At 46.3% G+C, this 25107-nt stretch overlaps 1 protein-coding gene across 1 annotated transcript in view; it reads left to right on the top strand.

Moving 5' to 3' along the window:
• The window catches only part of sec63 (SEC63 homolog, protein translocation regulator), a 118348-nt gene extending 93501 nt beyond the window's left edge, over positions 1–24847 (top strand). Inside the window, exons 16-21 of the mRNA XM_078399871.1 lie at positions 3553–3747; positions 7214–7360; positions 14083–14184; positions 16789–16887; positions 20412–20516; positions 23631–24847. Of these exons, the coding sequence (XP_078255997.1) occupies positions 3553–3747; positions 7214–7360; positions 14083–14184; positions 16789–16887; positions 20412–20516; positions 23631–23768 (786 nt within the window). The 3' untranslated portion in view covers positions 23769–24847. The remainder of the gene's footprint in view (positions 1–3552; positions 3748–7213; positions 7361–14082; positions 14185–16788; positions 16888–20411; positions 20517–23630) is intronic.
• The last annotated feature ends 260 nt before the right edge of the window (positions 24848–25107 follow it).

The following is a 25107-nucleotide window of genomic DNA, read 5'->3' as shown; positions in this document are numbered from 1 at the left end:
AGCCGGTTCTGAATCCATACGACTAAGTCACGATTATTTCCGTGCATCTTAATCTTCTGAATCAGTCTACCATGGGCGACTCTATCAGATGTCTTACTAAAATCCATGTAGACAACATCCACAGCCCACCCTTATCGATCAGCCATCCATTCATTCAGTACTAATCGACCCTCTGTTTAGCCACACTCCCAATCTCTTCAGAAATCTCCCGACTAACCAGTAATTTAATCTTTCTTTTAAATTTTAATTTGAAAGAGTGAGGCCCAGCGCAAATTGGAGACTGGCTCGCCGATCGTTTTGTTGAATACCTCCGCTCAGTCCGCCTAAACCTACCTGATCTCCCGGTGGCTAAATACTTTAACTCCCCCTCCCATTCCCACACTGATCTTTCTGCCCTGGGCCTCCTAAATTGTCAGAGTGAAGCCCAGCGCAAATTGGAGGAAGAGCACCTCATATTTCGCTTGGGCAGCTAACAACCCAGTGGGATGAACATTGACTTCTCTAATTTCAAGTAACTCTTGCTTTCTCTCTCTCTCAATCCCCTCTCCTTTCCCAGTTCTCCCACCAGTCTTACTGTCTCCGACTACATTTTATCTCTGTTTGTTTTGTTGTGCCCAACGAACAATGATAGACAATAGACAATAGGTACAGGAGGAGGCCATTCGGCCCTTCGAGCCAGCACCGCCATTCAATGTGATCATGGTTGATCATTCTCAATCAGTACCCCGTTCCTGCCCTCTCCCCATACCCCCTGACTCCGCTATCCTTAAGAGCTCTATCTAGCTCTCTCTTGAATGCATTCAGAGAATTGGCCTCCACTGCCTTCTGAGGCAGAGAATTCCACAGAATCACAACTCTCTGACTGAAAAAGTTTTTCCTCATCTCAGTTCTAAATGGCCTACCCCTTATTCTTAAACTGTGGCCCCTTGTTCTGGACTCCCCCAACATTGGGAACATGTTTCCTGCCTCTAACGTGTCCAACCCCTTAATAATCTTATACGTTTCGATAAGACCCCCTCTCATCCTTCTAAATTTCAGTGTATACAAGCCTAGTCGCTGTATTCCACATTTTCCTTGATCTCCATTCCCTTTGTCCAGTTTTCACACACCTCCTTATCTACGTATCTCCCTCTCCCCTAATATCCGTCTGAAGAAGGGTCTCGACCTAAAACGTCACCCATTCCTTTTCTCCAGAGTTGCTGCCTGTCCCGCTGCTTTACTCCAGCCTTTTGTGTCTATCTTTGGTTTAAACCAGCATCTGCAGTTGCTTCCTACACTATAATGTAAACAGTTCCCTTAAAGGTTCTTGGTTGCTAACTTGACTGCTTAAACAGGGAAATGAAAATGCTCCTCTACTCTTTGCTTTGCTGCCTCAGGCTTAGTTGTAAACCAATACCACTTGCCTGAATGTTAATAAAGTACAGATGATGGCTCTTTAGGAAAATTCATGTGGCAGGAGCAGAATCAGGCCATTTGGCCCGTCAAGTCTCCTGCACCATTCAACCATGGCTGTTCTATCTTCCCCTCTTAACCCCATTCTCCTGCCTTCTCCCCATAACCTGTTACATCCGTACTAATCAAGAATCTATCCATCTCTGCCTTAAAAATACTCATTGACTTGGCCTCCACAGTGTTCTGTGGCAATGAATTCCACAGATTCATCACCCTCTGACTAAAGAAATTCCTCCTCATCTCCCTAAAGGAATGTCCTTTTACTCTGAGGCTGTGACCTCTGGTCAGAGACTCTCCCACCAGTGGAAACATCCTTTCACATCCACTCTATCGAGTGCCACTATTCTCCTCCTTAATTAATTCTTTCAGATAATTAATTTAATAATCTATTTTGAATGCAGAAATATTCAATATTTTGTGGTATTCTATTGCCTGTTTAGGAAATAAATTAGGACAAATGGGGAAGTTATAAAGTTATTTTTCCCCAGGGTGGGAATGTCAAAGACTAGAGAGGTATAGCTTTAAGGTGAGGGCCAATGTTTAAGGGAGATGTGTGGGCAAGTTTTTTTATACACAGAGTGGTGGGTTTTAGTTTGGTTTAGATTAGAGATACAGCACTGAAATCTGCACCGACCAGCGATCCACGCACACTAACACAATGTCTGCACACACTAGGGACAAATTACACTTGTACCAAGTATACAAACCCAAGCCAATTAACCTACAAACCTGTACGTCTTTGGTGTGTGGGAGAAAACCCACGCAGGTCATGGGGATAACATACAAACTCCGTACAGACAGCACTAGTAGTCGGGATCGAACCCGGGTGTCTGGCGCTGCAAGCGCTGTAAGGCAGCAACTCTACCGCTGTGCAGCCCTGTCTGGAGTGTGTCTGGAGTGTGCTGCCTTGATTGGTGGTGGAGGCAGACACGATAGTGACGTTTAAGATGCTTTTAGATGAGCATATGGATCTGCAGGGAATGGATGGATAGAAACATAGAAACATAGAAAATAGGTGCAGGAGTAGGCCATTCGGCCCTTCGAGCCTGCACCGCTATACAATATGATCATGGCTGATCATCCAGCTCAATAACCTGCACCTGCCTTCTCTCCATACCCACTGATCCCTTTAGCCACAAGGGCCACATCTAACTCCCTCTTAAATATAGCCAATGAACTCGCCTCAACTACCTTCTGTGGCAGAGAATTCCACAGACTCACCACTGTCTGTGTGAAGAAATGTTTTCTCGTCTCGGTCCTAAAAGACTTCCCCCTTATCCTTAAGCTGTGACCCCTGGTTCTGGACTTCCCCTAAATCGGGAACAATCTTCCCGCATCTAGCCTCTCCAACCCCTTAAGAATTTTATATGTTTCTTGATGATATGAATCACATGCAGGCAGAGGAGATTAGTTTAACTTGGTATCATGTTCGGCACGGGCACTGCGGGCAGACAGCCCTGTGCTGTACTGTTCTGCGTTCCATAAATGTAAACTAGTGAATTTATATAATTCGCCATTCATGTGTGTGTTTTGTTTGTTTTTGCATGCTGGCTGGAAATATAAATATTCCATTATTTGTGCATTCGATTTTAAGCAGCATCCTGCTATGCACTCAGAGTGAACCTCTAGGCATTTAGTACATAGAGGCTTAGAATGAATGAATGAATGAATGAATGAATGAATGAATGAATGAATGAATGAATGAATAGGTTTATTGGCCAAGTACAAGGAATGTGCCTTGGTGCTCCGCTCGCAAATAACAACACGACAGACAGTAAACAACTAAGAATAAAGCATAAAACATTAAAACATTAAGAATAAAACATCACAGTTTAAACTTGTGAGTGAAATAAAATACCAGAGCAAAAAGAGACTACAGACTTTTGGTTGTTGAGAAGAGCTACTACTCACGGTAAAAAAAGTTGTTTTTATGTCTGGCTGTGGCTGCTTTGACAGTCCGGAGTCGCCTTCCAGAGGGAAGTGCTTCGAAGAGTTTGTGGCCAGGGTGAGAGGGGGTCAGAGATGATCTTGCCCGCTCGCTTCCTGGCCTTTGCAGTGTACAGTGTACGATTTATTGCCATTTCACGTTTCTTTTAACAGCAAGGAACTGGTGTTGCGAAGAGCAAAAAGAAAACCTGGCAGAAGAATAAAGGAGCGAAGAAACCGGCAAAATCCAAGAAAAAGAAACCGACCAAAAAGAAAGTAGTCGCTCCGCCCACACAGCAGCAGCCAACAGAGCAGCAGAAGCAGAAACAGAAGCACAGTCAAGCCAACGGCTCGGTTGTAGCAGGCAGTGTATGTCGCACGCTCTTCCATCGTGTCTTTAAGTCAGTCGCCTGACCTGCTTGATAATTTTCACAGATCTCAAACTGAATGAATTTAAGTACAGATGCTCCCCGGCTTACGATGTTTCAATAGACAATAGACAATAGGTGCAGGAGGAGGCCATTCGGCCCTTCGAGCACCCCCGCCATTCAATGTGATCATGGCTGATCATTCTCAATCAGTACCCCGTTCCTGCCTTCTCCCCATACCCCCTGACTCTGCTATCCTTAAGAGCTCTATCTAGCTCTCTCTTGAATGCATTCAGAGAATTGGCCTCCACTGCCTTCTGAGGCAAGGAATTCCTCAGATTCACAAGTCTGACTGAAAAAGTTTTTCCTCATCTCAGTTCTAATTGGCCTACCCCTTATTCTTAAACTGTGGCCCCTTGCTCTGGACTTCCCCCAACATTGGGAACATGTTTCCTGCCTCTAACGTGTCCAACCCCTTAATGATCTTATACGTTTCGATAAGATCTCCTCCCATCCTTCTAAATTCCAGTGTATACAAGCCTAGTCGCTCCAGTCTTTCAACGTAGAGACTTGCGATAGTTCGACGTTGCGATGGTGTAAACCGCCGCTCGCTTCCGGCCACGTGATCGCGTGTATTCCATGCATTTTGACTTTCAATACTTTCGGTTTCCGATGGGTTTGTCGGAACAAAACCCCATGGGAAGCTGAGGAGCGCCAGTAAAATAAAAAACACTCAAAGTAGCATTGCGAAATAGCCACGTGTCGTAACCATACGTTCATAAGTATAGGAGCAGAATTAGGCCATTCGGCCCATCAAGTCTACTCCACCATTCAATCATGGCTGATCTATCTCTTCCTCTTCACCCCTTTCGCCTGCCTTCTCATAACCCCTGACACCCGCACTAATCAAGAACCTATCTATCTCTGCTTAAAATATCCATTGACTTGGCCTGCACAGCCTTCTGTGGCAATGAATTCTACAGATTCACCACTCTCTGACTAAAGAAATTCCTCCTCATCTTCCTAAAGGAACGTCCTTTAATTCTGGTCCTAGACTCTCCCACCAATGGAAACAGTCTCTTCACGTCCACTGTATACAGGCCTTTCACTATTCGCCCTATATTATGTTTGGAAATGTACGTGGTTGGTTGTAGTCCCGAACTTTGTCTCACTAGTTACAGGAGTAGAATTGGGCCATTCGGTCCATTGAGTCTACCCCACCATTCAATCATGGCTGTTCTCTGCCTCCTAACCCCATTGTCCTGCCTTCTCCCCATAACCTTTGACACCTGTTCTAATCAAGAATTTGTCGATCTCTGTCTCCAACTCCTGTCTCCAACTCCTGACTATGGCCCTGACTATGGCTCTGTCCCTGGTTTGCAAACTGATGTTAAGCTGAGACCTGAATCCGTGATAACAGCACCCTGCTGGTCACAGGCTCCCATGCCAAAATAACCTCTTTATTCCTTTCCACATCCATCCCCCACCAGCAAGGTCTCAAGGCCCTTTGGTTCTTCCTTGAGCAGAGATCCAATCAGTCTTGTGTATAGGAAGGAACTGCAGATGCTGGTTTGCACTGAAGTTGGACATAAAATGCTGGAGGAACTCCGTGGGTCAGGCAGCATCTCTGGAGAAAAGGAATGGGTGACGTTTTGGGTCGAGACCCTTCTTCAGATAGAAGAAGAGTCTGAAGAAGAGTCTCGACCCGAAACATCACCTATTCCTTTTCCGCAGAGATGCTTCCTGACCCGCTGAGTTACTCCAGCACTCTGTGAAACGTCACCTATCCATGTTCTCCAGAGATGCTGCCTGAACCGCTGAGTTACTCCAGCACTCTGTGAAACATCACCTATTCCTTTTCCCCACAGATGCTTCCTGACCCGCTGAGTTACTCCAGCACTCTGTCTCTATCTACCCAATCACTTTCCCTCCACTAACACTCTCCGCCCCCTGGCAGCACTTGTCCTCCTTCTCAACAACTTCTCAGTCGATTCCTCTCACCTTCTCCAAGTTAAAGGTGTAGTCACGAGCACTCACGTTGTCCTCAGCTGTGCCTGCCTTTTTTCGGTTACGTCGAACACTACTTGTTCAAACATACACAGGCACCATTCTCCAACTCTTTCTCCACTGCAATGATGACTACATCGGAGCTGCCTCCTGCACACATCAGGATTTCATTAACTTCACCACTAACTCCAACCCTGCTCTCAAATTCACTTGGACTATCTCTGACACTTCTCTCCAGAGCCAGGTGGTCTACCTCTGTTTCTGTGTCCTTAGACAAGTTAAATTAGCAAAGTTCAGGGAACTGCAAATGCTGGATTCCTGAGCAAAGCACAAAGTGCTGGAGGAACTCAGCAGGTCAGGCAGCATCTGTGGAGGGAATGGCCAGGCGACGTTTCCGGTTTCTTTTGACTGATCAAGTGTCAGTGATTTGAGCCTTCAGCAGAAGGCCCTCTAGATGGCAGCATTGTAGTGCCTCCACCTGAACCTTTTGGCATTCCCTTGGGATCAGTCTTTGACAAATTTATAAACAGCTGCTGGAAAGGGGAAAGAAAAAAACACTACCCCCTCTTTGCAGCATCTCTTTGTAGGCAATTTAATCTTTTTCCACCATTGGCTTTGCCCAAGATAGACACAAAACGCTGGAGTAACTCAGCGGGTCAAGCAGCATCTCTTGAGAAAAGGAAATGAGAGATATAGACAGTGATTATAGAGATATAGAACAAATGAATGAAAGATATGCAAAAAGTAAGATGGTCCATTGGTGACTGGGCTAGGTGATAAGTGGTATAGACAGTGAAACTCGACAGGACGCCTATGAAACTAATCTGACGACTAGAGTGGGGGGGAGAGAGAGAGAGAGAGTGCAGATGAGCAATTATTTTCAAAATCAGTTAATGGTTATGGGGAGAAGGCAGGAGAATGGGGTTGAGAGGGAAAGATAGAGCAGCCACGATTGAATGGTGGCATAGACTCAAGGGGCTGAATGGCCTAATTCAGCTCTTATAACTTAAGAACCTATCCCAAAGACATGGGGAGGGGGTTGTAGGTTAATTGACCTAATGGTGTGAAAGAGGAATACGACAGAACTAGTGTGAAAGGGTGACCGGTGGTCGGTGTGGACTCAGTGGGCTAAAGGGCCCGTTTCCATGCTCTATCTCTAAACTAAACTAAACCAAACCAAGAAGGGCAATATTGAATGATTGAACGAGGATACATTTATTGAAAGTATATTGACATGCATGCAGATATAAGGAGTGGTTAAACCTGGCAATATTTCGTTGGATTGAGGCAGGTTAGGCACCGAGTAAATACGTTCTTTGTTTTTAAATTTAAGGAATAAATCTTCGACGTTTTTTCCCCTTTAGGTTTTGTCAACTGAATGTTTTTAAGTCTCTCCATTCTAGAATCGCCCGCTCAGTTTATGGAAAATTAAGCATTTATTTTGCCTCGTGTCATTCCAGGATCCATCAAACAGAGACGAGGATGAAGATGATTTATCAGATAAAGGGAGTGATTCTGAAGAAGAAACAACTAACAAAGAATCCCAGAGTGAGAAGGAAGATGACAGTGATAAAGAAACGGAACATGAAGAGAAGGACGATGAAGCTGTGAGTCAATTTTACTTTCATGGATCGGCAAGGAGTGGAACGATATGGGTTATGTGCAGTCAGAATGGGCGGGTTGGCTTATAAGTTCAGAAGTGATGGTAGCAGAATTGGGCCACTCAGTCACGTCTGATCTATCTTTCCGTCTCAACCCCATTCTCTTGCCTTCTCCCCATAACCTCTGCCACCATGGTGGTCTTGGCATCATGTTCGTCACAGACATGGTGGGTATATGCTCTTACATAGAAACATAGAAAATAGGTGCAGGAGTAGGCCATTCGGCCCTTCGAGCCTGCACCGCCATTCAATATGATCATGGCTGATCATCCAGCTCAGTAACCTGTACCTGCCTTCTCTCCATACCCTCTGATCCCTTTAGCCACAAGGGCCACATCTAACCCCCTCTTAAATATAGCCAATGAACTGGCCTCAACTACCTTCTGTGGCAGAGAATTCCACAGACTCACCACTCTCTGTGTGAAGAAATGTTTTCTCATCTCAGTCCTAAAAGACTTCCCCCTTATCCTTAAGCTGTGACCCCTGGTTCTGGACTCCCCCAACATCGGGAACAATCTTCCCGCATCTAGCCTCTCCAACCCCTTAAGAATTTTATATGTTTCTATAAGATCCCCCCTCAGTCTTCTAAATTCCAGCGAGTACAAGCCTAGTCTATCCAGTCTTTCTTCATATGAAAGTCCCGCCATCCCAGGGATCAATCTGGTGAACCTTCTCTGTACTCCCTCTAAGGCAAGAACGTCTTTCCTCAGATTAGGAGACCAAAACTGCACACAATACTCCAGATGCGGTCTCACCAAGGCCCTGTACAACTGCAGTAGAACCTCCCTGCTCCTAAACTCAAATCCTCTTGCTATGAATGCCAACATACCATTCGCTTTCTTCACTGCCTGCTGCACCTGCACGCTTGCTTTCAATGACTGGTGCACCATGACACCCAGGTCACGTTGCATCTCCCCTTCTCCCAATCGGTCACCATTCAGGTAATACTCTGCTTTCCTGTTCTTACCGCCAAAGTGGATTACTTGTTTCTGCTGTACTGTTCTATGTAAAACCAAAGTACTTTAATTCTGCAATGGGCACAAAGCAGTTTGAATTAATCTTCAAGACCCAAGGAAGTAATGTGAATATTGTTTCCTTAGTTTATTAAAGAATGGTTTACTTTGGCACATTTGCAGTCATTCAAAGCATTTTGAAGTAGTGCTATCCTTTTTGTGTTCTGATGATTAGTGTCTTAAAAAGTGGCATTAAATAGATTTGTATGACATCACTTAAACAGCAACAAGTTGCATTGGCACATAGTGTAGGAAAAAAACTGCAGATGCTGGTTAAAATCTCAGGTAGACACAAAATGCTGGAGTAACTCAGCGGGTCAGGTAGCATCTCGGGAGAGAAGGAATGGGTGACGTTTCGGGTTGAGACCCTATTCCTATTCCTTCTCTCCCGAGATGCTGCCTGACCTGCTGAGTTACTCCAGCATTTTGTGTCTACCTGCATTGGTACATATCTTTACATAGAAAAATTTGCTAGATGTGTTTAGAAATATTATAACCTTACACAGCAACAAAAAAAAATGGCCTCTTTGGCCTAACTCACCCATACTTACCAGATATATATATCAGAGCTAATACCATTTGACTGAGTTTGGCCATACCCCTCTAAATATTTTCTATCCATGTCCTAATGTGTTTCAAATATTGCAATTGTATCCCCCTCAACAGCTTCCTCTGGCAGCACATTCCATATACCCACCCTACTCTGTGTGGGAAAAAAAGGTGTCCTTTGGAAATCTTTCCCCTCTTACGTAAGATCTGTGCTCTCTAGGTTTAGACTCCCCTGACCTGGGAAAAAGAATCACTTTATCTCTGGCCCTCTTTTATATATCCATCTTCTTCTTGCGTTTGAGGCAGCAGGAGTTATGTAGCTCCCTCCAGGCGCTGTAGCCAGTGCAATGTGCTGTTGTCGAGGGCCGTGAGGTCTACCCCTCCACCAGGGGGACGGAGGACAGTGCAGTCGGACATGCCGTGCTGCGCTGTTTGCTGGTCTGCCCCACACACGCAGGCTGCTGATGGACGCAACCCCCAACGATGCACGTTGGCGTTGAAGACAGTAGACAATAGGTGCAGGAGGAGGCCATTCGACCCTTCGAGCCAGCACCGCCATTCAATGTGATCATGGCTGATCATTCTCAATCAGTACCCCGTTTCTGCCTTCTCCCCATACCCCCTGACTCCGCTATCCTTAAGAGCTCTATCTAGCTCTCTCTTGAATGCATTCAGAGAATTGGCCTCCACTGCCTTCTGAGGCAGAGAATTCCACAGATTTACAACTCTCTGACTAAATTTTTTTTCCTCATCTCCGTTCTAAATGGCCTACCCCTTATTGTTAAACTGTGGCCCCTGGTTCTGGACTCCCCCAACATTGGGAACATTGAACCGGCCGACCCCTGTGCGGAGCCGGTTCAGGGCGACCCACTCTTTGCGTGTCCGAGCCGGGTGGGGCTGTGGTGTTCGGTGCGACAGTGAATTGAGGAGGTGGCGATGTCTGTTCCCAGCTGGTTCTCCATGCTCCTAGTATGTTGAAACCGGAGCCACAGAGGGTCGCTGCATGACGGGAGAAAGGACTACACTTCTTCCCACCCGGTCCCCTGCAAAAAGTCTATCCCCTACTCCCAATTCCTCCGTCTACGCCGCATCTGGGCCCGGGATGAGGTGTTTCACACTAGGGCTTCCGAGATGTCCTCGTTCTTCAGAAAACGGGGTTTCCCCTCCTCCATTATAGATGAGGCTCTCACTAGGTTCTCTTCTACGTCCCGCAGCTCCACTCTTGCTCCCCCTCCCCCCACTCGCAACAAGGACAGGATCCCCCTCGTTCTCACCTTCCACCCCACCAGCCAGCGGATCCAACATATCATCCGCCAACATTTCCGTCACCTACAACGGGACCCCACCACTGGCCATATCTTCCCATCCCCTCCCCTCTCTGCGTTCCGCAGAGACCGTTCCCTCCGTAACTCCCTGGTCCACTCGTCCCTTCCTACCCAAACCACCCCAACCCCGGGCACTTTCCTCTGCAACCGCACGAGATGCAACACCTGTCCCTTTACCTCCCCCCTCAACTCCATCAAAGGACCCAAACAGTCTTTCCAGGTGAGACAGAGGTTCACCTGCACCTCCTCCAACCTCATCTATTGCATCCGCTGCTCTAGATGTCAACTTATTTATATCGGCGAAACCAAGCGCAGGCTTGGCAATCGCTTCGCTGAACACCTGCGCTCGGTCCGCATTAACAAAACTGATCTCCCGGTGGCCCAGCACTTTAACTCCCCCTCCCATTCCCAGTCTGACCTCTCTGTCATGGGCCTCCTCCAGTGCCATAGTGAGGCCCACCGGAAATTGGAGGAGCAGCACCTCATATTTCGCCTGGGCAGTTTGCAGCCCGGTGGTATGAACGTCGACTTCTCCAACTTCAGATAGTTCCTCTGTCCCTCTCTTCCCCGCCTCCTTCCCAGATCTCCCTCTATCTTCCTGTCTCCACCTATATCCTTCCTTTGTCCCGCCCCCCTGACATCAGTCTGAAGAAGGGTCTCGACCCGAAACGTCACCCATTCCTTCTCTCCCGAGATGCTGCCTGACCTGCTGAGTTACTCCAGCATTTTGTGAATAAATCGATTTGTACCAGCATCTGCAGTTATTTTCTTATACTAAGGGTGACGAGATGACAGGCGTTGAGGTCCCAGTTGCTGTGAATCCTGGGCGAGGTGGTGGGTCCGATGGGGCCTTGCACACCAGCCTATGAGTGAAGAACTCTCTGCGAAGCTTGGCGGGTGCGATACCTGTGAGCACCGGCAGGAGATCCGTCGGAGTCGGGCGTAGGCAGCCGGTGATGATCCGCCTGGTGGATATATCCACTTATACATCAAATGCTCCAGGAAAAGTAGTCCCAACCTGTCCAATTTGCTCAGGCCTTCCAGTCCCTGTATGAATCCTGGTGAATCTTTAATACCTTTCTTACAGCTGGCAACCAGAACTGCGCAGAATATTCGAAGTGTGGTGTGGGGGAGAGGTTCAGCAAGCTAGGGCTTTATCCTTTGGCGCGCAGGAGGATGAGGGGTGATCTCATAGAGGTGCACAAAATCATGAGAGGAATAGTTAAATTCAGTCAAAATATTTCAATAATGGGTAATGGGAAAAATATCAGTCTTTTTCCCAGAGCTGGGGAATCGAGAACCAGAGGACATAGGTGTAAGGTGAAAGATTTAATGGGAACCTGAGGGGTTTTACACAAAGGGTGGTGGGTGTATGGAACAAGCTGCTAGAGGTGGTGGTTAAGGCAGGTACTATCGCAACATTTAAGAAACATTTAGACAGATACATCGATAACGTAAGTTTAGAGGGATATGGGCCAAAAGCAGGGGGGGGGGGGGGGCTGGTTTAGATGGAGCATGTTGGTCAGCATGGGCAGGTTAGGCTGAAGGGCCTGTTTCCACACTCTATGACCAATAACTTGTGCTGTTGCAACATGATGTGCCAACTGTCCTCAATGATGATGCATGCCAACTGCCGCCTTCCCCCTATCTACCTGTCACCAGTAACAGGAATTATAGTGGTACCACTAGGTCATAGAGTCATAGATGGAGTCATAGAGTGACACAGTGTGGAAACAGGCCTTTCGGCCCAACTCGCCCACACCGGCCAACAATGTCCCAGCTACTCTAGTCCACCTTGCCAGCTCGTGGTCCATAACCCTCCAAACCTGTCCTATCCATGTATCTGTCCAACTGTTTCTTAAACGATGGGATAGTCCCAGCCTTAACTAGCTCCTCTGGCAGTTTGTTCAATACACCCACCACCCTCTGTGTGAAAAAGTTACCCCTCTGATTCCTGTTAAACAGTCTCTCCGTTCTACCACACACTTGATGCATGTACTGTACAAGTCCTATCCTGTATTTACTGTACAAGTCCTATCCTGGTACCCACTTACCTAGTTCGTCAAGCCTCCAATCCACGGTCACCCTCTGACTCCTTCCGCCAAGCCAGTTGCCTTACTTACATATCATATCATATCATATCATATATATACAGCCGGAAACAGGCCTTTTCGGCCCTCCAAGTCCGTGCCGCCCAGTGATCCCCGTACATTAACACTATCCTACACCCACTAGGGACAATTTTTACATTTACATTTACCCAGCCAATTAACCTACATACCTGTACGTCTTTGGAGTGTGGGAGGAAACCGAAGATCTCGGAGAAAACCCACGCAGGTCACGGGGAGAACGTACAAACTCCTTACAGTGCAGCACCCGTAGTCAGGATCGAACCTGAGTCTCCGGCGCTGCATTCGCTGTAAAGCAGCAACTCTACCGCTGCGCTACCGTGCCGCCCTTACCTTTAGGCTTTAGTCTTTGGAGATACAGCGTGGAAACAGGCCCTTTGGCACACTGAGTACCTGCCGACTAGCGATCACCCCTCACACTAATACTGTCCTACACACTGGGGACAATTTTTACAACTTACTGAAGCCAATTAACCTACAAATCTGTACATCTTTGGACTGTGAGAGGAAGTCAGAGCACCCGTAAGAAACCTAAGTGGTCACAGGGAAAACATACAAACTCCATATAGGCAGCACCCGTAGTCAGGATCAAACACGGGTCTCTGGTGCTCTAAGGCAACAACTCTACTGCTGCGCCACCGTGCTGCCCTGATCCCTTATAATCTAACCTTCCAGACCAGCCTGTCATGCGGGATCTTGCCGTAAGCCTTGCTACAGGCAACACAGACGGTCTCTACAACCATGCCCTCGTCAATCCTCTTCATCAATTCTTTAACTTGTTCAATGACACCCCCAAATATACTCGGGTCATGTTGAGGCAGTTGAGAGAGAGAGGGGGGGGGGGGGGAGGAAATTTATTAGGAACTTGAGGGGTAACTTTTTTACACAGAGGGTGATGGGTGTATGGAACAAACTGCTGGAGGAGGTTGTTCAGGCAGGTACTATCATAACGTTTAAGAGACATTTGGACTGGTGCGTGGATACGACAGGTTTAGAGGGATATATGGGCAAATGCAGGCAGGTGGGACTAGTGTAGATGGGGCATGTTGGTCGGCATAGGCAAGTTGGACCAAAGGGTCTGTTTCCATGCTCCATGACTCTAAAACTCAGTGCCTCAATATCAGTTGCCAACCAAGGCCATTTAAAACTGAGGTGAGAAAAAACTTTTTCACCCAGAGAGTTGTGAATTTGTGGAATTCTCTGCCACATAGGGCAGTGGAGGCCAATTAACTGGATGAATTTAAAAGAGAGTTAGATAGAGCTCTAGGGGCTAGTGGAACCAAGGGATACGGGGAGAAGGCAGGCACGGGTTACTGATTGTGGACGATCAGCCATGATCACAATGAATGGCGTTGCTGGCTTGAAGGGCCAAATGGCCTCCTGCACCTATTTTCTATGTTTCTAAGGCCAGCCTTGCTTTCACTCTGACAGGAACACGCTGGTCTTGAACCCTCCACTTCACTTTTAAAAGCCTGTCATGCCAGAAGTCTAATGGCGGTGCATCTAATGTTCCTGTAAAACTATAGCGAGGAAGAATATTATTGTTCCGGCTCATATCTGATGCATATGACAAACATTCTTGGTCTTGAAGGCGCGCGGCTTTGTATTGTACCTCCTGACATGCCTAAATGATATTGTCTCTTTTCAAACAGGAATGGGAAGCACTCCAGCAAAGTATCCAGAGAAGAGAGAGAGCCTTGCTTGAAACCAAATCAAAGGTCACCCACCCAGTACACACACTATATTTCCCAGAGGTTAGTGTAAAGACACGCTGAAGAACTTAATCCAAAAGAACTTATCTACTGCATCCGCTATTCCAGGTGTCAACCTCTCTACACCGGTGAGACCAAGCGCAGGCTCGGCAATTGTTTCACTGAACACCTCCGCTCAGTCCGTCTTAACCAACCTGATCTCCCGGTGGCTAAGCACTTCGACTCCCTCTCCCATTCCCAGTCTGACCTTTCTGTCCTGGGCCTCCTCCATTGTCAAAGTGAGGCCCAGCGCAAATTGGAGGAACAGCACCTCATATTTCGCTTGGGTAGTTTACACCCCAGCAGTATGAACATTGACTTCTCTAACTTCAGATAGTCCCTGCTTTCCCTCTCCATCCCCTCCCCCTTCCCAGTTATCCCACTAGTCTTCCTGTCTCCGGCTACATTCTATCTTTGTCCCGCCCCCTCCCCTGACATCAGTCTGAAGAAGGGTCTCGACCCGAAACGTCACCCATTCCTTCTCCCCCGAGATGCTGCCTGACCCGCTGAGTTACTCCAGCATTTTGTGTCTACTGTAATCCAAAACAGTATCATTGCTGCAAATCTGAAATTAAAATAGTTCTGAAGGAAGAGTAAGCTCTCGCCCTCAACAGTGTTGATGCACACAAGGGATCTTGGGGTCCAAGACCATAGCTCCTTGAAAGTGCCAACACAGGTAGATAGAGTAGTGAAGAAGATGTATAGTATGCTTTCCTTCCTAAACGAATATATTCCTTTATTCGTCCCACTCCGGGGAAATTTACAGTGTTACAGCAGCAAAGTGGATAGCAAGAGATCATTCATTCTAAATAAAAGTAAAGGCAAGACAAGGATAAATTGTACTCCTTAACTGTTGCTGTTGACACGTCTGCTGGGAACAGTGCTGGTTGTGCAGCCTCACAGCAGCGGGAAGGAAGGACCTCCTATATCTCTCCTTCACGCACTTGGGGTGAAGGAGTCTGTCACTGAAGGAGCTACTCAGTGCAGTGACAGTGTCCTGCATGGGGTGGGAGTCGTTGTCCAGCAGCGATGTTAACTTTGCCATCATCCGCCTCTCTCCCACCGCCTGCACTGAGTCGAGGGGGCAACCCAGGACAGAGCTGGCCTTCCTGACCAGCTTGTCGAGTCTCTTCCCCTCCGCCGCTGAGATGCTGCTGCTCCAGCAGACCACTCCATAGAAAATGGCCGATGCCACCACCGTGTTGTAGAAGGTCCTTAGGAGTGCCCCCTGCACTCCAAAGGACCTGAGTCTCCTTAGCAGATAAAGTCTGCTCTGGCCCTTTCTGTATAGCGCATCGGTGTTTTCGGTCCAGTCCAGTTTATTGTTGAGGTAGACACCCAGGTACTTATAAAAGTCCACCCACCCGATGTCCATTCCCTGGATGTTCACCGGTATCGGGGGGGCCTGGCTGCGCCTGTGGAAATCCACCACCATCTCCCTGGTTTTCCCCGCGTTGATCCGGAAGCAGTTCCGCTGGCACCAGTCCACAAACTCCTTGATCAGTTCTCTGTACGCCCTGTCCTCGTCGCCCATGATGAGGCCGACGATGGCAGAGTCGTCAGAGAACTTCTGTGGATAGGAGTCTGCAGAGCTGTGCCTGAAGTCCGCAGTGTACAGGGTGAACAAGAATGGCGCTAGCACTGTTCCCTGCGGAACCCCAGTGCTGCAGACCACCCTGTCCGTGACCAGGTCCTTTGTCCTCACATACTCTGGTCGGTTGGTGAGGTAGTCCAGAATCCAGGATGTGAGGTGGTGATCCACTCCTGCGCGCTCCAGCTTGCCCCCCAGAAGCCTCGGCTGGATGGTGTTGAATGCACTGGAGAAATCAAGAAACATGATTCTCACAGTGCCATCCGTCTTCTCCAGGTGTGAGAGAGCATTGAGTATAATAATCAGGAAGTGGTAGTGCAGCTGTATAAAACTTTGGTTCGGCAGATTTTGGAGGGTTTCGTCACGCCAATACAGGAAGGATGTGGTGGCTTTGAGAGGGCTCAAAAGAGGTTTACAGAATGCTGCCTTGATTCAATGGTGTGAGCTACAAGGAGGGGGTGGATTATTGTCTCTGGAACATTGGAGATTAAAGGGAGACCTGATGGAAGTACATAAAAATATGAGAGGCTTAGGTAGGGTAGACGGTCAGAACCTTTTTCTCAGGGTGGAAATGTCAAAGACTAGAGGGAGTAGCATTAATGTAAAGGGAGAGAAGTTTAAAGGAGACTTGTGGGCAAGATTTTAACACGGAGGGTGGTGGGTATCTGGGCCTTATTGCCGGGGGTGATGGAAGACACGATAGTGACATTTCAGAGGCTTTTGGGATAGGTACGTGGATATGTGGGGAATGGAGTGATATGGATCGCATGCAGGCAGAGGAGTTTAGTTTAACCTGGCATCAAGAACAGCACGGACATTGCGGGCCGAAGGCCCTGTACCTGTGCTGCACAGTTCTATGTTGACATCCCCCAGAGTAATGATAATGAACCTCCCTGTTAGGATATTGGACCCATTCCAGTTCAAGTATAAATTTCGACTAATCCTCCAGTTATTGTCAACTTATGAAAACGTTGTGCCCTCTAGGAATTCTCACGATAAACATTCCTCTTTAACAGGAGAAACAAGAATGGTGGTGGCTTTATATCGCAGACAGGAAAGAACACGCTTTGATATCCATGCCATGTCACGTATGCACTCTTAAAGACGAAGAGGAGGTAAAAGTTTCAGTTCTTCTTAAAACATTGAACTCGTTTTCTATATAGGGAAAGAATAAGAAAATAACTGCAGATGCTGGTACAAATCGAATTAGTCTGAAGAAGGGTCTCGACCCGAAACGTCACCCATTCCTTCTCTCCCGAGATGCTGCCTGACCTGCTGAGTTACTCCAGCGTTTTGTGAATAAATACCTTCTATATAGTGAAGATTTGTAGCTTTTCGGTAAAGTGAAGATACGTAGCTGTGAATTAATTCCATAAAGCAGTGGGGCAGTACGGTGGGGCAACACGGTGGGGCAGCACGGTGGGGCAGCACGGTGGGGCAGCACGGTGGGGCAGCACGGTGGGGCAGCACGGTGGGGCAGCACAGTGGGGCAGCACAGTGGCGCAGCGTTAGAATTGCTGCCTTATGGAGCTGGAGACCCAGTTTGTATAGATGCTGACTGTATGGAGTAAGTTCACCCTCTGACCGCTATGGGTTTCCTCTGCGTGCTCCAATTTCGTCCCACACTCCAAAGATGTGCAGGTTTGTAGGATAATTGGCTTCTATAACTTGACCCTAGTGTGTTGGATAGAACTAGTGTAAGGGTGATTGCCGGTCGGCATGGACTCGTAGGCCGAAGGGCCTGTCTCCAAGCTGTATCCCTAAACTAAACAATGAACATCAGTTTTTACATTTTAGATTTAGATTTAGAGATACAGCGCGGAAACAGGCCCTTTGGCCCACCAAGTCCACGCAGCCCAGCGATCCCCGCACATTAACACTATCTTACACTCACTAGGAACAATTTTTACATTTGCCCAGCCAATTAACCTACATACCTATACGTCTTTGGAGTGTGGGAGGAAACCGAAGATCTCGGAGAAAACCCACGCAGGTCACGGGGAGAACGTACAAACTCCGTACAGACTGCGCCCATAGTCAGAATCGAACCTGAGTCTCAGGCGCTGCATTCGCTGTAAGGCTGCAAGCGGCGAGGCGAGGCCAGCAGCGTGAGGCGAGGCCAGCGGCAGGGCGAGGCAGCAACTCTACCACCGTGCTGCCCTGTTATTTAGCAGCACGTTTTCTGTGTACGTTCTGATGTTAACTTGTTAGCTAACTTGCCGCTTGACATTAGCTGGATAGAAGTGATTGATTACAGCTTTTACTTCAAAGCAATATTGTTTGATCATGGTGAGATGGAAATGGAGAAACATAGAAACATAGAAAATAGGTGCAGGGGGAGGCCATTCGGCCCTTCGAGCCAGCACCGTCATTCATTGTGATCATGGCTGATCAGCCACAATCAGTAACCCGTGCCTGCCTTCTCCCCATATCCCTTGATTCCACTAGCCCCCAGAGCTCTATCTAAATCTCTCTTAAATTCATTCAGTGATTTGGCCTCCACTGCCCTCTGTGGCAGAGAATTCCACAAATTCACAACTCTCTGGGTGAAAAAGTTCCTTCTCACCTCAGTTTTAAATGGCCTCCCCTTTATTCTAAGACTGTGGCCCCTGGTTCTAGACTCCCCCAACATTGGGAACATTTTTCCTGCATCTAGCTTGTCCAGTCCTTTTATAATTTTATATGTCTCTATAAGATCCCCTCTCGTCCTTCTAAACTCCAGTGAGTTTTGTGGGTGTTGTACATTGAGAGGTCGGATATTAGGAGAAGGTATATATTTTATGGCAATATCTTTAACAGCATTGATGTGCAGAGGGATCTTAGCGTCGGGAACATAGCCAGAATGCTCAGTAGGATTCAAAATCTCCTTATAAGTAGTATGAATGTAAAAACTGAGTTTGCATGTAAATTTTAAATTTTCAGTGTTAATCACTCACCATCTGTTTGCTGCGAAATATTTATTTCGAACAGCTTTCTGTTGGATTGGTTTATCTTCCAGAGTAGATTTATTGATAAACAGAGATGAGCAGATTTTTTCGACTAGTGTAGAAAGCTTTCGACTAAATGGCATTGAACATTGCTATTTTAATACTGTGGATCCTGGCGTATCTTAATTGGTCGTACTTTGAGTCATAAGTTCAGAAGTTATAGGAGCAGCATTAGGCCATTCGGCCCATCAAGTCTACTCCGCCATTCAATCATGGCTGGTCCATCTTTCCCTCTCAACCCCATTCTCCTGCCTTCTCCCCATAACCCCTGACACCCGTACTAATCAAAAATCCATCTCTGCCTTAAAAATATCCATTGACTTGCCCTCCATAGAGTTCTGTGGCAATAAATTCTACAGATTCACCATCTTCTGACTAAATAAATTTCTCCTCATCGCCTTCCTAAATGCATTCCTGAAGACCAAACTTTTCCAGGCTGATGTAGGATTATGTAAGCATTCCACACTATCATAGGTGCCATGCTGCTGTTCAGCCATCTGCCAGAGCTCCCAACTTGTATCTCAGGTGGCTGTAAGAGATGAAGGGTCCCATGGCTTCAGTTTGAAGAGCTGGGAAGACGCATCTGCTGTCTTGGATGATCAATGCCAAATTATTACAGCATTGGTGGCAAAGGAATAGCTACCTTGGAGTTTGCATGGGGTTGCGATGCATAAAATACCACCAGACTCTACATTATAACAGTTGTCACACTTAAAGTTGCCACATGCAGTGTTAACTATTTTGGGGCAACCAAAGTTAGTAAAGAAGAGTTCAAGTTTGTTTTACAACCAGATTGGATATAAAATTATTTCAGCTTTTAGGCCGACTTGGAGTAAGAATTGCATTTTTGTAAGTGGTGTTTATTGTGTCCCTCATTCCGTATGCCCCTACTCGAGCGCTCAGGTCTGCTGATGCCGGCCGGCCTGTTAGCCACTCAGCGCCGCAGCAGTAAGAAAATTGGCAAAGCAGCCCTTTTCGACTAGGCCCCCAGGCTGTGGAATACCCTACCCAGGGCAACGAGAGACGCCCGCTCAGTTGACATTGTTAAACGACAGTTAAAAACATATCAAGCTTTTAACTGATTTTACTTCGTTTGTCTTTTATTACACTCTCAATTTTACATTTGACATCTATATACTAAAACTCTCGTTTGTTATCTTGTTTGTGACTGAACTTCAGCCAAAACGGTACACGATAGCGCGACAATTTTAGGCCCACCTCACTCACCATTGTCACTTTAGTGATAATGCAAGTAGTTTTATTGAAATCGGTGTTATATTTTTAAAGTTATTCACTTTTTAAAGTTTAAAGGGAGGGGAGGGGGAGGGGAGGAGGGAGGGAGTGGGGGGGAAGGGAGAGGGGAGGGGGGGGTTGAGGAGAGAGGGGAGGGGGGGAGGACAGGGTGCTGCACCAATGCAGGAGAGGTTTGGGCCCAACACTTGGTCTAGTTTTTACATAAATCTGTGCCTTGTATGCTAGCTATTAACAGCCTATGTCTTTACTGTTTTAAATTGTATTTTTGTTTAGACATGTGTTTGTTTTTGTGGAAAGCACTTTGGGCTGCATTCAATTGCATGAAAAGTGCTGCATAAACAAAGTTGTTAGTATTATTATTAATTTCATTTTTAACATTTTACTTCCTTGCCATACAGATTGAATTGAAATTCTCTGCGCCTTATAAACCCGGAAATTATCAGTACTCTGTAATTCTAAGGTCCGATTCTTACATGGGTCTAGATCTAATCAGGCCATTAAAGGTAACTCATTTTAATGTTACTTATAGAATCCTACAATCGTAGACTTTTGGCTTCTTGACTTACTGTGTATTTTCTTTGCTCGACATTTATAATTGGTAACTTTGTTAATGTTTTTTTTATTGTCACATGTACAGTGAAAAGCTGTTGTTTGCATGCTATCTCATTAAATCAGATAAAGGGGAGGCCATTTAAAACTGAGGTGAGAAGAAACTTTTTCACCCAGAGAGTTGTGAATTTGTGGAATTCTCTGCCACGGAGGTCAATTCACTGGATAAATGTAAAAGAGGGTTAGATAGAGCTCCAGGGGCTTGTGGGATCAAAGGATATGGGGAGAAGGCAGGCACGGGATGCTGATTGTGGATGATCAGCCATGATCACAATGAATGGCGGTGCTGGCTCGAAGGGTCAAATGGCCTCTTCCTGCACCCATTTTCTATGTTTCTAAAGAGTGCAAGATAGCACTCTTCAGCAATTGTACCGTTGGAGCCACAGAGGAAAAAGTCTGATGCCACAATGTGGTAGGTTGGATGATTGGGGCTACAACCTAACTTATGGAAAACCATCACAGAAGAAACTATGTAGGAAGGAACTGCAGATGCTGGAAGATAGTCACAACATGCTAGAGTAACTCAGCGGGTCAGGCAGCATTTCTGGAGTAAAGAAATATGTGACATTTCGGATTGAGGCCCTTCTTCAGACAGGTCTCAACCCGAAACATCACCTATTCCGTTTCTCCAGAGATGCTGCCTGACACACTGAGTTACTCCAGCATTTTGTGTCAATCTGCAGAAGAAGCTGTTCCAGAGTCTGGTGGTGCACTCTTTCAAAGCTTTTAGTACCTTCAGCCCGAAAGGAGTCGGGAGAAGAGGAAATTACCATTTCTGTGGGTTCCTGTGCCTGTGCTGCATAGTAAAATGAATTATTCTCATCATGGAATGGACTGCAGTTTGCTATTCATCATTTCTCAATCTATCTCTACGAGAAGGATGAAATTCCTTCTGAGAGACTCACCATGAGAATACTTGCTTCCCTACTATAATGCAGCATCTTTCAATGTCATCCTTTTGAATAGCATGTGTTCCCACCATGTACTAATTCATGTACACATCCTAAAATTCTATGAATTAGAGCTGGAAAAGTTTTTCAAAATACGTTGAAGGAATGAAATTCAGCAAACCTGAATATTGAATAAAAATTGGGAGGGGGTTTGCAGGTTCCTATTAAATCTTACCACTTTCACCTTAAACCTATTCTCTCTAGTTCTTGATTAGGCAAAAGACTCTGGGCATTCACCCTATTAATTCCCCTCACAATTTTAAACATCCTTGATCAGGCAGCTAGCTGAAGATCAGGATGCACTTAGACTCAACATTTACTAAGTACTTTGGGCCCCATATCTGAGGAAGGATGTGCTGGCTCTGGAGAGGGTCCAGAGGAGGTTTACAAGAATGATCCCAGGAATGAGTGGGTTAACATATGATGAGCGTTTGACGGCACTGGGCCTGTACTCGCTGGAGTTTAGAAGGATGAGGGGAGACCTCATTGAAACTTACCGAAAAGTGAAAGGCCTGGATAGAGTGGATGTGGAGAGCATGTTTCCATTAGTGACCAGAGGTCATCGAATTAAAGGACGTTCCTTTAGGAAGAAAATAAAGAGGAATTTCTTTAGTCAGAGGGTGGCGAATCTGTGAAATTCATTGCCACAGACAGCTGTGGAGGCCGTGTCAATGGAAACATATAAGGTTATTAAGGGGTTGGACACGTTAGAGGCAGGAAACATGTTCCCAATGTTGGGGGAGTCCAGAACCAGGGGCCACAGTTTAAGAATAAGGGGTAGGCCATTTAGAACAGAGATGAGGAAAAACTTTTTCAGTCAGAGAGTTGTAAATCTGTGGAAATCTCTGCCTCAGAAGGCAGTGGAGGCCAATTGGGTAGGGTACTGACATGGATAGAAAATTGGTTGACAGACAGAAAGCAAAGAGTGGGGATAAATGGGTCCCTTTCGGAATGGCAGGCAGTGACCAGTGGGGTACCGCAAGGTTCGGTGCTGGGACCCCAGCTATTTACGATATACATTAATGACTTAGATGAAGGGATTAAAAGTACCATTAGCAAATTTGCAGATGATACTAAGCTGGAGGGTAGTGTGAATTGTGAGGAAGATGCAATAAGGCTGCAGGGTGACTTGGACAGGTTGTGTGAGTGGGCGGATACATGGCAGATGCAGTTTAATGTAGATAAGTGTGAGGTTATTCACTTTGGAAGTAAGAATAGAAAGGCAGATTATTATCTGAATGGTGTCAAGTTAGGAAGAGGGGATGTTCAACGAGATCTGGGTGTCCTAGTGCATCAGTCACTGAAAGGAAGTTCCCAATGTTGGGGGAGTCCAGAACAAGGGGCCACAGTTTAAGAATAAGGGGTAGGCCATTTAGAACGGAGATGAGGAAGAACTTTTTCAGTTAGAGAGTGGTGATTCTGTGGAATTCTCTGCCTCAGAAGGCAGTGGAGGCCAGTTCGTTGGATGCTTTCAAGAGAGAGCTGGATAGAGCTCTTAAGGATAGCGGAGTGAGGGGGTATGGGGAGAAGGCAGGAACGGGGTACTGATTGAGAGTGATCAGCCATGATCGCATTGAATGGCGGTGCTGGCTCGAAGGGCTGAATGGCCTACTCCTGCACCTATTGTCTATTGTCTATTGTCTAATTCTCTGAATCCATTCAAGAGAGAGCTAGATAGAGCCCTTAAGGATAGCGGATTCAGGGGGTATGGGGAGAAGGCAGGAACGGGGTACTGATTGAGAATGATCAGCCATGATCACATTGAATGGTGGTGCTGCCTCGAAGGGCCGAATGGCCTACTCCTGTACCTATTGTCTATTGATATTTTTGTACAGCAGAGATAGATAGATTCTTGATTGGTACGTGTGTCACGGGTTATGGGGAGAAGGCAGGAGAATGGGGTTAGGAGGGAGAGATAGATCAGCCGTTAGGAGGGAGAGATAGATCAGCCATGATTGAATGGCGGAGTGGACTTGATGGGCCGAACGGCCTAATTCTTGTCCGGTCACTTATGAACGCATGAAGTACTAAGTGCATGACTTTTGTTTACCCATTCAGTTTGAAGTCCAGGAGGCGAAACAAGTACCAGAAAGTCATCCACAGTGGGATATTCCAGAGACGGAAGAGGAGGAGGAAGACCAGGAAGACAGCGAAGGGATCGAGGACAGCGAAGAAGAGGAAGAGGATAACGATTAAGCTAATTAGTCTACTTTCTCAACAAACAAAAAAAAACAGCCACACACAACGTTGCACACAGTTCCAACAACTGCTATTCTGATTAATGTAACCACGTACAAGATATAACATGAAGCGGGGGAAAGAGAAAAGGAATATGGCACCCAGTCCATGTCAATAATTTGAGCAATAGGCCGTGCAGTTTTTGAAAGTGTGTCGCGACACGTACTCTAAAGCACAGGGGTTGCGTTGTTTGACACAACGCCATGATACCTTTCATGAGGGTGCCCTTAATGCCGTTTCAACCATGTGTGGGAAGTGGGGGAATTATTGCTTTCATAATCATTTTGATTTTTTTTTTTCCCCCCCCTATTTTTTTTTTCCCCTCTTTCCAAAGAATAAAAGATGGAATAGATTTTTCACTACAAAAACAAAAGCTGCACCCGAGAGCCAAGATGTATCCTGTACTAAACTCTGCTTGGGGACCATGTTTGAAGTTTTTACTCATTGTTCAACCGTAGTCAGGATAAACTGATGGACAATCGACTTTACTGCAAGTGTTAACAGGTCTGAAGAGTTTGAGCGTTAGTTAGTATGGGTTAGCACGAATCTTTCATTAATAATACACAAACTACTATTCAATTGACCAGTCAGATTGGAAAACAAAAATTGTTGTATACATTTCTGCTACTTTTGTTTACATGATATTATAAATGGGAAATATATCCGTCTATATTCTTTGTATTTAAAATAGTTGCAAATAAAATGGCAAAATGTTTTTAAAATGTAATATGTTACTTTGTAGTTTTTGTCCAGCAGCAAGCAGTCTGGAATGGATTACAGGTGCAGGGAAAACTAATGTCAAAGAATTTCTATTCTAATTGACACATGTTTGGAAATGGGGTCTATTCCAAATCTATTATGGTGTGAACTGTGAGGAAGATGCTATGAGGTTGCAGGGTGACTTGGACAGGTTGTGTGAGTGGGCGGATGCATGGCAGATGCAGTTTAATGTGGATAAGTGTGAGGTTATCCACTTTGGTGGTAAGAATAGGAAGGCAGATTATTATCTGAATGGTGCCAAGTTAGGAAAAGGGGACGTACAACGTGATCTGGGTGTCCTAGTGCATCAGTCACTGAAAGGAAGCATGCAGGTACAGCAGGCAGTGAAGAAAGCCAATGGAATGTTGGCCTTCATAACAAGAGGAGTTGAGTATAGGAGCAAAGAGGTCCTTCTGCAGTTGTACAGGGCCCTAGTGAGACCGCACCTGGAGAACTGTGTGCAGTTTTGGTCTCCAAAGAGAGAGCTAGATAGAGCCCTTAAGGATAGCGGAGTCAGGGGGTATAGGGAGAAGGCAGG

The sequence above is a fragment of the Rhinoraja longicauda genome, chromosome 5 (assembly GCF_053455715.1).
Source record: "Rhinoraja longicauda isolate Sanriku21f chromosome 5, sRhiLon1.1, whole genome shotgun sequence".
Classification (NCBI taxonomy): Eukaryota; Metazoa; Chordata; class Chondrichthyes; order Rajiformes; family Arhynchobatidae; genus Rhinoraja; species Rhinoraja longicauda.
The sequence above is the reverse complement of the archived record's forward strand: the minus strand, read 5'-3'. Positions and strand labels throughout refer to the sequence as shown.